An 18,822-nucleotide genomic window follows, 5' to 3' on the forward strand; every position below is an offset into this window, starting at 1 on the left:
ACCCATTATGTATGCCAAGCAACAAAAGGGGAAAAGGATGAGAGATTAGGGAAGAGGGGAAGAAGGATGAGCACCATCCTTCCTCGTATTACTGTCAGTGTCGACGCAGATATAGAGCAGCACTTCTGTTGCTCCACATTTGCGTCGACACTGACATAGTTGTCGTGCGGCACCGACGTAGATGTAGAGTGTCAGCATCTGCGTTGTTCTCTTTCTCCTCTCTCTTTGTCTCACCTCTCACATTCGTTCTCTTTCCTTATCCTTCTCCTCCCTCGCAAGAAGTCCATAGCGTTCTTACTAATCACCAATCACCCATGGCCTCATTACCATCGAAAATATAATTGAGATTTTAAAATTTTTTTTTTTTTATCGATTATTAAAATTATATTTTTATCAATTATTTTTGTATTATTTCTGTATATGCTGTTATATCTTTTGTCAATGGTATTGAAATAAATGAAGTTAAATATTTTACTTACATATTATAATATAAATTTTTTAAGTTTAAAGATCGGGATAGTTTTTAATTAGCTCTATTTACTGTACATCTACAATATGACGCTAATCTTACAGGTATTTGTGATTAAGGACTGATATGATGCTAATCTAACTTTTGGTATTTCGAATCTTTATTTTGCCCATACTAGTGAGAAAAGGGTCTCTCCGACTCGGAGCTCGATTTCTCTCTTGAACGACCGACTTCCATTTTTAGCGCTGCCCTTTCTATTTCTCTCGGTGCCACCACAGTGCACAGACAACACCGATGGCTCCTCCCCGAGAAGAGGAAGGCTCGAGAGCAACTGAGGAAAAGGAAAGCGAAAATTATGTTGAAGAAGAAGCAGGAGGAGACGACGAGGACGAAGCACAAGAAGATGCTCCTTCCCACCTTCCCCTCGCCCCTTGCTCGGAGGTAGCCTAATAGCGAAAGACCAAATAATTTTTCTTGTCCCTCTTTGCTTCTACTCGTAAAAAACTTGATGATTGTCTGATTAGGTCGAGTCGTAAACCTGCTTGTTGACACTATTTCTCGGCAACCTCGTGTCTAATCTGGACTTTCGCTTCCTGGAGCATCTGCTGAAAAACCAATGCTCTCTTTCACACATAAACTCGAACATTTATGCTTCTTTTAATATATATATTTTTTCTTTTTATGTTTCAAGTACTTTTGATACATCTCTCGGTAAGTGGCAAATACTGGTGTTGCATGGAACAACACTTGTCGTGATTAAAGGATGGTTGTTGCAATCATGAATATTTTCCAAGTAACGAGTCTTAAAAATTAATAACCGAATAAATGTTTAAGCTGTATGTATATTTGTGCGGTATGAGTATTATTCTTAAAATGTCTGAGATTAATAATGAGATTTACATTTCAGAGCAACTCATGTAGCAACCGGAAAAAGATTAAGTAGAAGCTATAGATCATTCGGAGCTAAGAAAACAGAGCAGGGAGAAATCAGAAGAGTAAAATTGGAGAAGTAATGTTAATGAAGAATAAAATAAAGAGAGAATGCCAACCAAGCTATTAGAAAGCAAATATTTGGGGATAATAATAGAGGGGTGAGAATAAGAATCGAGGAAGAAGCTTACCATCGCAACTCATTGTCCCCTCACAGTCTCTCAGTTTGTCCAACTTTTACACTAATTTATACATTTTCGAATAGAATCCTTTGATAATTCATATTGTTATCATTTTTGTTGTTTTGGATGGGATGCAGAAAGGGGTTGTTAAGGCCTTATTGATTAGATATTGGCCAAATAGTTGTTAGAATAATTAGGATTTGTTGAAAGGGTGGCATGTGAAGTTCAACTTGAAGCGCGTACTCAAAGGTTTAAAATCTTGGTTTGGTGTTGATCCGGTTGGCGACTGAACTAGTATGTTTCTGATGTAGCGACACTTGTTGTTTCGGTTTGGTAATGTTTGGACTAGAGAGAAAGGAGGAGGAAGAAGAGCAGGCGGGAGAGAGAGATTGGGCAGTAAGCTTGGTACCAACCAGTTATGGGCGTGACTAATGATCTGCATGCCAATTCATGGTCGGACAGATAATTGCCAACCTGTACCAATGCTATCTATCCTTGGTTTTTAATACCTTGGGTACAAGTATGAAATATAAATAACTCTACTTGGTTGTCAAATAAGATTAGATGCATTTGGCTTGCTCTAATTAATCAAGGAATCTTTGGTTCGAAGGGTGATGCATCCATGACTTGTACAATGAAAATGATCTTCTTCGTGAAGTTTTGCTCCTCGTCCTACTTTATTTTTGAGCTTTGTGCTTCCTTAATAACCCCAGCTACGCTTCCAATCCTGTTGACTCTCTAGAATTCATATTTTTACATGATCTGTGATGTTACGACATGGACATCATGCAGATATTTGTGCAGAGTCTGAATACTGATTCAATAGTCAGCTGTTATTCTATGCATTACCTTTTTTCTCTTTTAGGTATAACCTCTTTTAACTTATAGTTAGCCTCCTTAAATACTACAGATTAGTACTTAATGACAAGTCTTGTTAATGAATCATGGATGCCAGTACAGATAGTTTTGATTTTGTTGAAGCTTTATGTTGAGAAGTCTAAATTGACTTTATTAAGATCTTTTGTTGTATCACTTGTATGCAGCCTCCATTTTCTAGATACAGAATCTAACATACTTGAAGTAGTACCATCTGAAGTTGTAATTGCTAGAGAGTTTTCATCATTTTCATTTAAGAGCTCCCTCTGTATAAAAGAGTATGATGATGATGTTTATTGTCAATAGTGATCTAAAAGCTCAGATTTTCTGATGGTTTTTTTTATTTATGTAGACACTAGATATACCAACAACTGTTGACCCCAGCTATATCATCTCTCTTATACGGAGACTTCTGCCACATAATTCAAGGGAAGGGACTCGATCTCAAGTGACAGGTAATCAACTAAAGAATAAGTATGCTTTCTGGAACAGAAATGTGTGAATCTAATTGTCTTCATTAATAAAAAAACTGTGGTGCATAATTACTTTTAAAAAGATCTTTTACATGGCTTTTCACAACAAAAAGAACCATAGTTTTGAGAAGAATGTTGATGATTATAGTATTTAACAGAAAATTCTGCTACATCTGTGATGGGTTGTGAGATGAAGCGGGAACTCAGAAATGAAGAAAGAAGTGATGTTTTAGATGATAGACAATCAATAACCGAAGACACAAAAGATCCTTGGGAAGACTGTGGTTGTGTACTTTGGGATCTCGCCGCTAGTAAATCTAATGCTGAACTAATGGTATATTCTAAGACTTAATATTTCATTATTTCTTTTCTAACTCAAACTACTGGTAGCAGTTAAAAGTTAAAACATAAATAAAGAAGTCACTGGGCTTTGTTCCTGTTCTTACGCTTAAATGTTCATTATAAAGAACTTTCTGTCCTTTGTATGGAAGGCTTATAATTTTATCTATGCTATTAACATGTGAAATATGGATGATTTTTTTTAATTATTCAGGTATTCAACTTTTGATATTGATACCTGATGGTTCTGCTAATCATTTTGTCAGTTACACCAAATGCTTGGAATTGAATACAATTTTTTTGGTTTGTTGATGACAATTGGTGGTTAGGATCCTACTAGTATAAACAGTTAAGGTGTTCTACTTTGGCTGACTTAAATTAGTTTAGTTGATACAATTTGCTCAAACAGGTCTGTTTGTTGGGAGTCCACCAAAAACTAAAGCTGGTTTAGTTTTGAGACACATGGCAAAATTGTGTTTGGTTCTTGTGAGATTGAGGATGTATATACCAATCCAACATTGGTTTCTATAGCAGACTGGTGTGGTATCAGTATAACAAGATGTACTGCCAATTCTCACTCGAAAATAAATTAAAAATGAATATGCAAGGATTAAGTTTTCAGTTATACTGGTTGATATGGGCCAGTTCGTATCAGTCCAACAAAGGACCAATACTGGTTGATATAGATTGGTATATTATCTGGTATACCAGTCTTGTACCAGTTTAACTGATTAACAAAATTTATATTGAATGAGATTTAAATTTTTGTCAAGCAGTGCCCAAGTATATGTATTATTATTAGTTCCTTATCAAAATGGTAAATACCAATAATACATATTGATCCATCTGGTTTTTAAACCATGGTTGCTACATTCAAGTTTTCGAAGTTTGTTTTTTTTTTGGTCATCTCAAGCGTATTAAGATACTGGTTGGATTGAAATGTATAGATTAGTACCGACTGGTCTAGCCAAGCATTAGAATAGGGTCATACAACTCATTATTGTTTGGTATGCCATTAATTTTCCTTTTCTTATTATTGTTTCTAGAAACAGTAATGGTACAAGTTGGAATACTGTTTGATGCCTATGGTTGCAATCCTATAGGCTGTTGAAAATTGAAACTAGTGTAGGAGCAGCTTTTAAAACATTAATTTGGTATAAAATATTTGCATGCACATGGAAAGTGTTGGCAAAATGTTTGATCCTTGTAAAATATGTACAAGAAGAGAGTACTAGTAAATAGTAATATATTGGAATCTATGGTATGTTTACACAAATACAGAGCATTTGCAAACAGGATGCAAACACGTCGACGTATCAAGTTATAAACATGGTTTGCATTATCGGTCTGTACTAATGTATCGACCAGCTGTTGATACGATATGTATCGAGCTATACCAAGTGTATTTACACATGGTACACTAGGGTATATCGATGTACTACCCATATCAATCCTCTGTCATATTGATACGTACCACCCGTACCAAGTAGTATGCTTTGATATGTCAAACCTTGGTTATAAAGTCAAAAATGACTACACAAACATGACAATAATACATTTTGTATTTTCTGTGAATTGTTATAATTCATATGTAGTATAATACAGATAGCTACAAGCATCGTGTATGTATAATTCATATGCGCATAAAGACCGTTCTGATAAATTAGAAACATTAATAATAATCCAAATATGAAATAAAATTTTGAGGATTAAACTAAATGTCCTACTTAGATTCATATTTTCAAGATTCAACTTTTCTTCAAGCCTTATTTCTCTAATTAGCTATATGTATTGGGAGTTATTGAATGATAGTCAGTGTCTGACACAAAAAGGGCTAGTATTTTGAAGCAAGGTTCGCAATACCGTACCGTACCGGAGTTTCGACGTGGGCTCGGTACCGGTACGGTACGGTATACCGCTCGGTACACCCAGGTGTACCGAGCGGTATATTCAGGCGTGCCGAGCACTGTAGCAGTGCTACACTGCTACAGTACTGCTACCGGACCGGTAACAGGCGGTCCGCGTACCAGAAGCCTGTCGGACCGGTACATACCGCCCGTACCGGGCGGTATGGACCGGTACTGCAAACCATGTTTTGAAGTGTCTATGCTTCATAAATTGGCATGCTATGTATGTCCCAAAAGACATGAATCAACATGGTTTCATGGACTCTAGTCTACTCTAAACCTGTGTAACATGCATCTTTGTCATGCTTGTCCTTTGGATCAATAACTTTCCAGCATGAATCAACACAGACTAATACTTAAATCTATGGTTATTTACTTGTTTAGGCCCTTATTGTGCAATTGTAAATTGTTTAGTTTTATTTTGTTCCTTTTGAGAACTTAAAGTGAAGTATTTTAATTTATTAGTTAGTCATGGTACTTTATACACTATCCCATATCCATGCCCCAAAAGGAACAAAATCTCATAAACCCAATATTTTGAAAATCCATGACAAAGATTTTTCGTGCATTTTGCTAATGTAGATAGTTGATATCTGTATGTTTGAGAAACAAAACAAAGTGAAGTAACTTTTTTGTGATGTTTTTGATAGGATATGACATTACTATTAGGCCTTTCTGTAATTTTAGCAGTAAAGGTCTTCAAAGGAAGAACAAGGTAGAAGAGAGATTTGTTGATGAATAAACTCTTACTAAACTAATTGCATAAAAGAAATAATGTCTTCAAGCACGGCTTTTAGTCTTTGTGAGCTCTCAATATAAATATATAGAAAAACGTAAATCCTGTCATCCGAAGCATTCCTACTAAAATTAGAGCCCAGAACTCTCAAAGTATAAGTCCTGATAATAACTTATTTGACCTACACAAGATGCATATTGGAACTCCTTGAAACCATAAAATTAGAAGAGGACACCAAGGACTTCGTAAAATAACTACTGAACTAATGGACAAAATCTATCTGAAAATGATAGAATAATGAAAAAAAATCTATCATATCACTACTAAAATTTGATGAGGAGGTTCGTTCAATCCTCACCTTTCCTAACTTAATTAGGACTCTTGAGGAAGGATAGCTTCCCTCCTATTTCAACTAGGTTTTAGCTGTCGACTCTCTTTTGAAGTTAGAGAGGCAGCCTGCAAATTGCTATATGAAGCTGGAAAAGATTCATATTGTGCTAATTTTGGCCCTTTTGCATATAATTTTGCTGGATTCATGTGTCGAAGGGCTGCACCAAGCTGTCTTGAGCTGAATTGGCCTAGAAGACTAATTTACAGATGATAGGCCATGGCCCTGCCTCAAGTTGATGGGAGTGGGTTGTTGGCCGCATGGTAACTCTTTAAAAATTTGTCTCTCATTCGATTATTAACCATCCATAAGCCACTTTTAAGTCCACTGATTAACAAGTGGACATAGATGTGGATTTTCCAATGTCCAAACTTTTCTTACCCCTATTATAGATGCTTGGTTGAGGTGATGAACATAACCTTGGAAATAGATTTCTAGGATGAGCCTGAACATGGATGTTGGATGGATCACGTGAGGAAAAGCATTTTTCATCTTTATTTGATTGAGGAGCCCGCAATGAATTGGAAGGATGCCTCAAGCACATAAAAACAAGGATTTTAATTTCGAATGATATCGCCCGTACCAGGTGGTACATACCAGTCCACCAACAGACCGGTACGTGGACCGCCCGCTACCGAGTAGTACCGTTGATTGGGGCTGTTTCCGCCTCGTTACCATCCGAAATCGGTCAGTGATAGTCAATTTCGACTGTTGCCGCCCACTACCGGGCGGTATTAGCCGAGGGAGAAGAAAAGGGAGAGCCTGGAGATCCGGCGTCGTTGTCCCTCGACGATCCCGATCCATCGCCACCCTCCCTCACCGGAGCATATGAGATGTTGCCTCCTCCTCGTCTGAGGCGATGAGGCATCGGCGTCGTCGACGACTTCTCCTGATCCGCGCGGGGAGAAGAAATTGAGCAGAAGAAACGAGGCAATGTTGCCCCCTTTTTTATTTTTTAACTTATTATTTTATATATATATATATATATATATATATATATATATATATATATATATATATATATATATATATATATATATATATATATATATATATATATATATATATATATATATATATCGAGCGATATGCCAGAACGTACTGCTCAGTATACTCGTATCGTACTATATCGAGTTGAGCTCGATACTCCGATATGGTACAAATTTACGAATCTTGCATAAAAGTAGGTTCTTTGTGATTAAGTTCACAAGCATGCATTTATATCGTTGATATATCTTTTTGAGGTTTTTTATAGACGTCACTTCTAATTTAACTGATTCGTTAGATGCATTCTATTTCTAGTGAAAATTATAAGTTGTCTCTGACTCTGTTGATTGATTGTTTTTTAAACTTTTCTTAGTTCTTTTTTACGTTTGAAGGAAATATATTGTGGTTCTTGTTGGTTTTAGGTTTAGTAACTTTAGTTAACTATTTTAAATGAATAAGGTTATTCATGTGTTATAATTTGTAATTAACAAAATGCAGGTGAACAATTTAATACTTGAAGTGCTACTCACCAATCTTCATGTAACTGATTCTTTCCGGGTGGTGGTAAGATGCTGAAGTTATTGAAGATGTTTGTTATATACATAAATTATGGGAATATATAAATAGTTGTTGCATCGGATGGTTCTGAAGCATGAGTTGAAGCACCATGTACTATGTTTACTGCACTGTATAATTCTATGTTAGTGAACATGGGGCATGATACAGAGGTGCATATCTCTTTATCATGCATTCCAAATTGCTGTATATAACATGGACTGGTAACCACAATTGCACAAGCATCGACCTATCTTCTAACAATGTGCCATTCCATGTGCCATCAGCACTTAAAAAGAGATGAAAGCGTAGATCTTGTCTTAAAAATTACTCTTTTTTTAGTACATGGATAATCAGATTGTCTAAATGGCTGTTCTTAATTAGATAATCTTGGACATATCTGGTTACCTACAAACTTTTCAATATATGCCACTTAGGATCTAGCATCGAGCATCATATGGTGTATTTGAGATTTAAAAAATCTTCCTTAGAGATTGCAGTATAAGCTTCTGCAACTCGTACAACTTTCTAATTTTCTCCTATGGAAATAGGAGATGGTAGAAGTGATGAGGAGAAATTTGCACCTAACAGAGTTGATTCTTGTTTATTTTAAAATTGAATTACATATCACAAGATTTAAATTTCCCCATAAATCTTTTGTATGATTGCTTTGTAGAGCATTGAATATGTAATTATCTGCAGGAAATTTGCCTGGGAATCATTGGAAACTTAGCCTGCCATGAAAACCTAAGCAATGCAATAGTTTCTACAAATGGTTTGGTTGAAACAATTGTTGACCAGTTGTTTCGAGATGATTCTGCCTGCCTTTCTGAAGCATTCAGGTATTGGATTATAATTATACCAGTAAAATTTCTACAAATGAGAAGAATTACTTTTAGAATATATGGTATCAGGCGTTGAAACAAAATTTCCTGATTGATATGTTGGGAAAGCAAAACTAGGTGAAGAAAAGGTGCCACAACTATTAATTTTAGAATGTATCACAGTAATTTTCTTCATTTTGAAGAACTTTTACTCTATGCAGGTATTTGCCTTTCTCCTGACAGTATGTTTGGGATTTTCAAGTTCATTTCTCTTTTGACATTTATATCTATGTTACCTTATTTATCATTACTGACATTTTATTTGCTTAATGGTGATTCTCTCTTGTAACAATGCTGAACTGCTGTCTAGTATAAAACCTGGAGCATTTCTTTTGCCTTTTTTTTTTGTATGTATGAACTGTTAAAACATGAAATAACCGATATAATTAGCTCTAAATACATGATGCACTGAAGGCATTAAACATATCTAATGTTAGTGTCTATTACAGGTTGTTAGCAGTGAGTCTCCAGACTAGCAATTTTATCTCTTTCGCTGAAGCCTTGCAACCTGAACAAATTCTTTCACGTATACTCTGGATAATTGGGAACACACTGAATTCTACCTTGCTAGAAAAGGTACTGATGTATTTGATTAAGCTCTATAGATATTAAGATTAATGCCATGAAATTCATCTTATTGTTGACAACCTTGGACTTTGGTAATTGTTTTTATAATTTCTGTCATAATACTAAATTTCTTGGACTTTCTAGGGCGTCATTTCACTTTTTTTACTTTGGTGTCTAAAACTACAAATCCATTTGTAAAGGCTATTGCATGTGAATACTATTCTTATTTGTATTATATTCACATGCAACTCGATGCTGAGGCTCTAGAGTTCATCATATCATTTTACTTACTGTCCAATATACTATAACAGAATTTGTGGTTTATGTTTGTGTGCTTGATATTAAGGAAATATTTTGAGAAATATCTATTCTAGAGGCAAACTAGGCAACAGTGAGAATGAATACTAGTTTTTTCTTCCATTAACTTAGTAACTCTCTTGGGGTGGGAGGCTGTATGTTAGAATGGGGGACACCATGCTCTAGTAGTAAGGACCGTGGGCTATATAAGCTTGCTTCTCCAATAACCTTGTTCTCCTTCATGTGTGTGTTGTCTATGCATATTTGTTTTATATAAAATTGATAAGCAGTAGGATCTAGATCAACCATATCAGGAACTCTCCAACTTCTAAATCATTTGATAAATACCCCTAGCCCAGACTGCCTCATGCTTATGGTCATTCCAACAGAGAAGGGTTAGCCAATTACCTCATGCTAGAACTCCTATCCAAGCCTTGTGCATCAGTGGAAGCGGTCCGCACTCATAATCAATAATCGACTGAATTCAGTTGGCCACTGCCACTACGGTTGCCCCTGTCATACTCATACCATAAGTTGCTCTGTCTATGTCTCATCACTTCATTTTAAATGTGCCGATGCTCCATGGGACCATGTATGCTGGCTGCAAGATCAGGAATGACATCATCATCGCGACCCTTGTACTCATCGTATGTATGTGACTCTAAAACATGCCTATCAAATTCCTTCGAATGTTCATTCTTCTGCATTCATAGTGTTCGCCGATATCAAATTTTGCTATGAAGGCCCTTCTGATATCTTGAGGTATCTTTTTGCAAATTTGTATGATGTAGACACAATGAATACTTGTCAGTGATGGTGGTACTTGTCCATGCGACAGGTTTTCTGCCATGCTAAATCATTACTTTACTATGTTGAGGACATTTTCCTACAAAAGAGTTATCAACATATAATCAAGTCCGTAAGTTCTTGGTGGCACCAAAATTAATGCTAGATTCGTTTGGATCAAGGCATTCAAATATAGGCTAGATCCAGCCATCTAGGAATATCAAGGCTACATCCGCAAAGATTGATCATCGATTTGAATGGATGAAGCCTGCATAGTTTTAAGTTAAATGTTTGCGTACTGAGGCTAGATTTTCGTGGATCTAGCCTTGATCCATTCAGATCTAGCCTTTTAAAACAACTATGGTTTGAGGAGCTTAAGAATTATTAAAATGGTTAATTGAAGGTATCATTTGGAGAGCTCAAGAATTCTTAAATATAGTCATGGCCTTTGCATCGAGATATCTTGTGTTCACCCGAGTATTTGTGGTCTATTGCAAGTTGATGCATTTATTGCACTGCTACTAAGGACAATAAGGTGCCATCAAGCATGAACTACAGGCTTGGTTACTATTAGGTCTGAGGTAGCAAGAAACTGCAGATGACATATTTGCCTCCAGAACTTCTTGTGCCTGGTGTAAACATTTGCACTTAAGAATACCTGGTGTTGATAACACTATTTTGCTATCAACAACACCTTCCAAAATTTGGCCACTGGGAGGTTCAAGGTGGTATACCACCTCTTTATGAAGGCCAGGAATCATCCCTCACTAGATGTTGACAAGCAAATCTTTCTCAGACCAGCACAAGGGCAGGTTCAAAAGGTGCTCAAAGTGTGGCTAGATTCTTGATCCATCTTGTTCTCCAGCAAACTAGTTCTAATAAATGATCCTCAACTATTTGAATTCATCGCCTGGAGGCACCCTGGTATAAAGAAATATCTGCATTCGATATCATACTTTATCTAGAGTTCTATATGAGTTATTTGAGCTGTTCATTTGAAGCAGATTTGTCTACATTATTGAGATATTCTTGGATTTCTAGTTTCTATAAACTCCTAAGTCATCAACCTTCTACTACTCCATTTAAGAGAGCTTAACATTTACTTTGCTAGCTAATATGACGTCCAAAATAATGAAATGAAAGCCAAAGATCATTGTGTATCATACTCATTTGGTGTTATCTCCATTAAAGTATTCTGTTGTATCATAGTTATCCATGCTAAGTAGTTTGATAATGCATTCTTAGGACCAAGGTTCGCAATACCGTACCGTACCGGAGTTTCGACCTGGGCTCGGTACCGGTATGGTACGGTATACCGCTCGGTACCAGTGCTACAGTACTACTACAGTACCGGACCGGTAACAGGCGGTCCGCGTACCGGAAGCCTGTCGGACCGGTACGTACCGCCCGTACCGGGCGGTACGGACCGATACTGCAAACCATGCTTAGGACCACATGTTGTTCCTTGTTAAATTTTAAATGAAATAAATTGGAGATTAAGTAAATTGGATAAAAAAATAGTAGAGATTAAAAGGAAATAGAATAGCAGTTTTAAGAACGTGGTTCGCATCATGGTTTGCAATAGCACTGCTACAGTGCTCGGCACGCCTGAATATACCGCTCGGTACACCTGGGTGTACCGAGCGGTATACCGTATCGTACCGGTACCGAGCCCAAATCGAAACTCCGGTACGGTACGGTATTGCGAACCTTGGTTCGCATTACTGTCCGTTCTAGTGTATCTACCAACTATCGGTATGGTACGTACCAAGCTATATCGAGCGTACCGACACATGGTACACTGGGATGTATTGATATACTGCCCATACCTGTCCTCTATCGGACTGGTATGTACCGCCCGTATTGAGCGGTATGATTTGGTACGTCAAACCTTGGTTAAGAAGTCTATGTTATTACATAATTTTAAACTGAAACAGTTGTCTTGTTTCATCTTTCATTTTCTAAGTCTATTTAAGCATTTAGTTAGAAATACAAGACATGCATTTTCTATGAATTTACTTGGTGCTACGTGTTCTTCTAGTACAGATTCATGACATATCCTTTAACTCCCTGATGTCTTTTACTAATGACAGAGCATTGATTTTTTGTTGGCTATAATTTATAATCAAGAAGTGAGAGTTATTCTTCTTCAGCCTTTGGTGAAGCTGGGTTTGCCAAATCTTATTGTGAGTCTGTTGGCATCTGAAACCAACAAATCAACGGAAGTGAACCAACCAGAAAGGTTCCACTAAATTACCTCAACTTTTATTTGTTCAGTCTTGTCGCCAAATCCCTTGATTAAAAGTGTGCAGTCTTTTTCATTTCTGTTTCATGTTTGGAGCTGTTATTTTTTGTTGCTTCAATTTTCTATATCATATTTGGTATCTCTACTATTTACCTCTTGTATTTGTGTTTTGTCATTTTCTTGATCTTTTCCAGAAATCAAATACATAAAATAAGCACCATTTAGCCTGATTTCTTGCAAGTATGTCTAATGGCTTTTCTTTGGGATTGCAGAAAAATTAGAATGTATGCATAATTTATAATTTATAATTTATAGTAAATATGTGGAAGACACTTTATGACAAACCGAGATTAATGTGTATGCATGTTTGTTCTGTGATATTAGAGATTTAGAGGGAAATATTAGCTACCAAGTTAGGGCATTAAACATGCATTCTGGTTCAGGAACATGTAGCATTACTTAAATACGTTTAGAGGTAGACACTTTACAAAATATAGATGAGCTTCGATGCCAATAGGTACAGGATTCTAGGTTCTAGTGGTGTTCAGCTTACTCTCAGTTACATCTTGAACAAGGCCAAGGAGCAACAAACAATAAAGTGTAAACTTTGGCATTTGGGTGAAGAAATAAACCTGCTGGCCAGAGTGGGTTTTAAACTAGTCAATTTTTGGAGAAATTCTAAAACATGTTTGGTTATGAATATCATTTTTTCAAGGAAAGGGTTTGCAATACCTGTCATATTGGTCGGTACTGACCGATGTTACTGGTAATATCTTGTGTTAACCCATATAAATATATAAATTGTTATTAGGCTCTTAGCTCTTAGTTATTTTGAGGAAAAGAATTACGTTTCTTTTTCTCTGATCCCAAATTCTCATCCTCTTCTCATCTTGTTCGACATCAGTTAGTTCCTTCAGGAAAGAAGACAATGCCATATTAGTTCATGAGGGACTAGAAGATTTAGGTATAGATAAAGGGACAGAAAATTTAAGTGGATCAAACAAAAAGAAGGCAAGGCTTGTGGGGCTCCATCATGGTCTTCGTTTGGTTAAATGTAGGTACAGAAGATATGAATAATTTCATGTCAGAACCCCATCTAAATGAGACATACCAGCCAGTACAGTTTGGCATGCTTAGTGTCATCCATGTTTTCTAAGTACTAATGCTTATGATTTTTTTTGGATATGATTCAGTAGCTAGAAAAATCATGAGATGACTGTGCCAAGGCTCGTCATACCACAGCATACCGCCTGGTACAGGTGGTACAAATCGATCCGATAGAGGACTGGCATGGGTGATACATATTAGTCTGTCGGTATGTCCCATGTATCATATGTCGGTATATGTCGATATGTACCATACCAATAGCCGGTCGGTATGCCAGTACGGATTGATAAGGTGAACCATGGACTGTACTATGTTTTTTATTGCACCAATCTACTTTTATTGGAGCTGATTCATTTCATGTAGTAAGATGCTACAATAGCATATATTTGTTGGCTTTGGTAAGGTCCAATATTGCATTCATAATCAGATCATTTAAGGGGTTCTAATTTTACTTTATGTACAATTTGAACACATATAACTTTTCAGCCTACAAAGTTACTGAACATAACATAGGGGCTGTTTCTTTTTTATCAGACAGGTTCCTCCATGTGCAAACTGTGTATTGCGCTTTTGATACTGAACCCTGTACCACTCGTTGGTTAGATTTTTATGATATGCCATTGGCATCCTTTATACTGGTAGTCACCAGTTGGTACTGGTTAAGAAAAATTATGCCAGACTTATCTTTCACTTGCAGTTGAAGCTGTGAGTGTTAGCCCTTATTGGGCATTAGTAGGAAAGGTGGCTGGAGAGAACCCATGGCCAGCCAGATTCCATGGGCAATGGTGGCAGTAGGGAGGTGGCAGTGGAAAGGGAAAGAGTTAAGGTTTCAAAAGGCAAGGTTCATATTTTGTCAGATAAGTAGCTTTTTGACTGTTCTGATTGAAACAGGTGATATCTAAGCTTTTTTGGTGTGTTTTACTATCTATAGCCCTAAACTGGGTGGTTTTCATTATGGTCTCCTAGCTGAATGTTACATACTGCTTGATATGAGTGGTATACTGTGATTTTGCAATCCCTCATTCATACATATTAAAGGAAAATAATCCAGTGGTGCAGGATAATGATTAGCAGAAATGTAGTCAAGCTGATCAGATAAAGGGCTAATTACAGATTATCCTCTGTAATTAATTATCCTTAGCATATCGGTTCTTATACTTTTAAAAATTACATTAAGATCGCTATACTTATGAAAGTGAAATATTTAGCCTTGTTGCTCCAACAAAATCTCTTTTTTTAACCCTATGAAATTACCTTTATAACCCTGTATAGGGATCTTAATATTTCACTTTTGTAAGTATAGAAATCCCAATATAACTTTTGAAAATGTAGGGATCGGAATGTTAAGGATAGCTAATTATATGAGATAATCTGTAATTAGCTCTCAGATAAAAGATGCTATTGAAACAGAGAGGAAGAAAACTTTTGAAGAAGCTAATGTAACATGCTGACACTGTATGATAAGTATGACGAGAAGGAGGTTAATAGAGTATATTTAGGAGAAACAAATTGAAGTTAAGAATTTCTTGCCTGTGTGGGAGTAGGTGCATCTAAAAATACATGCACAGCTATAAAAAAAAAAAAAAGTTATCTTATGATCCTCATCTGATGCTGCATTTCTGATCCTGATAACCTTGTTCAGTGCTAAGTCGGATTTCTATTCTTTGTGTTCTTTTTAGACAGTGTTCATATCACCATATTTTATTAGCTTTCAGTTAGTAGTATATTCTATCATGACATTATAGAACTAATATTTGGTACACATGGAAACACTTATTTGTTGTGATCATCTCAGGTTCTTTATTGTTGATCTAATTCTTCGATTAGTTGAAGCACTTTCTACAGCAGATAATTATTCAGATGTGATATCTTCAAATGGTGACCTTTTTCGTCTTGTTTGTGAAGTGGTTAAGCTGCCTGATAAGTTTGAGGTTTGCATGTTGCTTGACGATTATATATCATTGGATTTTGGACTACTGAAACAATGCATTCTCATACATTGCACCAATTACAATGATCAACATCCACTGCATTAAAAGGTTATGTACATGTTGCTCTTATACTCATAACATCTCTCCTACTGTAGGCATACTTTCTGTGCAATGCTGCATTGTACTGCTAATGCAAAAGAGCCACAGCAAATTTATATAATTGATTCTTGCTATTTTCTGAAACTAAGGGTCGATTTTACCTTATGAGTTTACACGAAAATTCAACCAACTTAAAAGCTCATCATTTTGTTTTTATCTTCTTATTCAGAGTAGAAATAGTATAGTAACCAGACCAAGACAACAAAATGCCTTTTGGCAGTATACTTTCATGCATGATGAAGGCATCTGTTGAGTCATGCCACTTTAGCTTGTACTTAATCTCTTTTATCATGATCAATTTATTATTTATCAAATAAAGAAGTACAAGATGTTAAATAAAAATCAACAACTAACATGCATTATCGTAAACTGGTAAAATGACCAGCAGTCTTTGGATGACCATCTCAAACTACAAGATGTCGCTTGTATATTTTGTTCTCTTGAATATTTTATTCTATTGTGTCGAATGTAGAAGTTGTAGGCAATAAGCATGAAAATCTTGACAACTTAATATCGGTAGTTATTGTACAAAATCAAATTGACAATTTCGAAATATATCTCTTTTTTTATATAAGACAGATTAGTTATAGTGTTAGTTGAGTCTAATTTGGACTTGTAAAGTTAGATCATCATTTTTAATTTTTTTTATTGGTTATCACTTGTTAAAGCAGAATTTGGTTGTCCGACATGTGGCGGAGATTTAAAGCCAACCTTGGTTTGAGTCCGAGCCTATCACAATCTTGAGTCTCTCCTACAAAATTTGCATTGGGAGTGTGCTCGAGAAAGGCCCTTCCGATGCAAAGGATTCGATCAAATGTTGAATCTATAAGACATAACTAGTCTTTAGAAAGCCTTGGAGGAATACCTGGGAGCTCTTTTATAGTGTTATATGCTATCGTTGGTTGAGGTCAACAGTTATGTGCACTGTTCAGTCATGAATGGGGTCGTGGAGTTATATGTTGTGCCGAACTCAACGGATACGAAGCAAAGACTACACAACTCAGCTTTCCGTTGATGTTATGTGGCTAACCACATAGAGTTTAGTCAATCGCCTTGCTAGCACCACACTGTCTGTATCATAGATTCTGGCCCTATGTAATACGTAGGCCGAATGGGGTTGGCATGTCAGCTAGGTGGAGATGATGTGTCGACATGGTTTCAGTTACGTGGAGCTGACGACTATAGTCCACGTGTCATATTACTCAAAACTTTGGATTGGGTTGACATGTGAATTAAAATTAAAGTGCAAAACGTTACAAATTAAAAAGGAATGGATAATTTAACAAATACCTATTTGATGAAGATGCATTAAAGGAAATAGATACATAGTTCGAACTCATAACATGCTTTGCAATCATGATAGAATTTTTTATTAGGTTACAACTAATTCCAAAAGCTTAAGCTGTTAGGAAAAGGTTTAGTTTTGTTTATCTATACTTGCCACTCTAATGACATTTAGGTCTAGGTTTAGGTTTTTTTTATTGTTTGGATTTTTGTCCAGATTTTCATCATTATTTTTCTTGGTTATTTAAGAGTCTTATTTTGAGTGAGACTGATGTTGAAGTCATAACATGAGTATATTATTGTTTAGTACAGGTGTTCATTCAAATAAGTTTTTTTTTTCCATGAGTCTTCTTAATTTACTTGGAGTTAAGTGAAGTCTACAAAATGAGCCTAATTAAAGAGGTGTTATATGATGAGATGATCATCAAAGTTGTGTTTTTGTTTAGGCCTGTTTGCCATGATTGTATCTTCTTCTTGCCTATCTTGCATCTCTCTCTTCCTAAACACCTAAGCACACTTTCTTCCTGTTATGATAAAATAGAAATATTGCAATCATGATAAAAGAAACAGCTAAATGTTGATATCTTGAGAAAAAAATTTATGCTAATTACCATTTCTTACAACAGGTTGCTAGCTTGTGCGTTTCTGCTGTTATCATAATTGCAAATACCTTAGCAGATGAGCAGCATTTGATATTGGGCATTCTGAATGGTATGTGATTCTTCCACTGTAAAGCCTGTTTGGAATACTGTTATGGCATCAGAACAACTTATACAATGTTTTTCCTGCTAGATTTTCAATTTTTGCAGGGCCTATTTGATGTTTTACCTTTTGTTTCCGATGATTCACAAGCTCGAAATGCATTCTGGTGCATCCTAGCTAGGTTGTTCCAACAAGTTGAGAATGTTAGCACCACATCGAATCTGCACCAATTTGTATTGCTTTTGTTGGACAAATCTTTCCTTATTGAAGAAGACCTTGATAGCCATCTGGTGGACGATCCAGGAGATAATTCGAGTTCCTGTGTTGTGGAGGTAAAATCGTATGCAGTGACTACCTGCGTATCCTTTACGTAAAAATTTGGTACTACAAAGCATAGGACATTGCAGCGAACTTTTTTTTTTATCAATTAAATCATTTGAACAATAACAAGTTTCTATTTAAACTGGCAAATTTAATATATATGCTTGATTTATTTGGCTGGCTCTGAAATTTCCTGTTAACCTTGACCCTCATCACAGCTTAAGAGAATTGCCCGTATTCTTGAGAAATGGAACAAAGATGGAGCTGCTAATTTGGAGAAAGATGATTCTTGGGATGGAAACCATGGTAGTAAAGCTCGGAAGTTGCTTAGTTACTGTCTCAAATACTCTTCGTAGGCGCTACCTCTAATGTCAGATCAACTTGAGATGATTAACTCCTTTTATTTTGTGGATTTTCTGCCTTAAATTTTCTTGATAGGAAATTGATAGATAGTTTTTCTTAATTATTTTAGTTTCGTGTGGGTGATCTTCCTTCGCTATCGATATGCTTATGTACGGTGCCATTATTTAATGTTCTGTGCTTAGTGCGACAAATCTCTTGAATTTTCAATGTTTACTGGTGCTTAAATCACTAAGTACCGCAGAATGGATAAGTATTTTGTAATGTATTGGCTCTTTGGATTGCAATGGTCTACAGGATGATGTTTTTTCTTGATGACTAACCTAACCTCATAATG

General features: G+C 36.1%; 1 protein-coding gene across 3 annotated transcripts; it reads left to right on the top strand.

Moving 5' to 3' along the window:
• Nucleotides 1–639: 639 nt before the first annotated feature.
• LOC103986950 (uncharacterized) lies at nt 640–18,679 on the top strand. Of its 3 annotated transcripts, none has more exons than XM_018828309.2 (11): nt 640–910; nt 2,810–2,912; nt 3,089–3,264; nt 7,786–7,851; nt 8,545–8,684; nt 9,176–9,302; nt 12,470–12,618; nt 15,524–15,659; nt 17,729–17,813; nt 17,895–18,136; nt 18,344–18,679. In XM_018828309.2, the coding sequence occupies exons 1-11, from the start codon at nt 764–766 to the stop codon at nt 18,479–18,481; spliced, it is 1,509 nt and encodes a 502-aa protein (XP_018683854.2). In that variant the 5' UTR covers nt 640–763; the 3' UTR covers nt 18,482–18,679. The 3 variants fall into 3 exon arrangements, with proteins under 3 accessions (XP_018683854.2, XP_009403382.2, XP_065042362.1); XM_009405107.3 differs by having other exon boundaries at nt 641–910; nt 17,895–18,163; XM_065186290.1 differs by lacking the exon at nt 18,344–18,679 and having other exon boundaries at nt 641–910; nt 17,912–18,050.
• Nucleotides 18,680–18,822: the final 143 nt, after the last annotated feature.

The sequence above is a fragment of the Musa acuminata genome, chromosome BXJ1-6, assembly GCF_036884655.1.
Source record: "Musa acuminata AAA Group cultivar baxijiao chromosome BXJ1-6, Cavendish_Baxijiao_AAA, whole genome shotgun sequence".
NCBI lineage: Eukaryota > Viridiplantae > Streptophyta > Magnoliopsida > Zingiberales > Musaceae > Musa > Musa acuminata.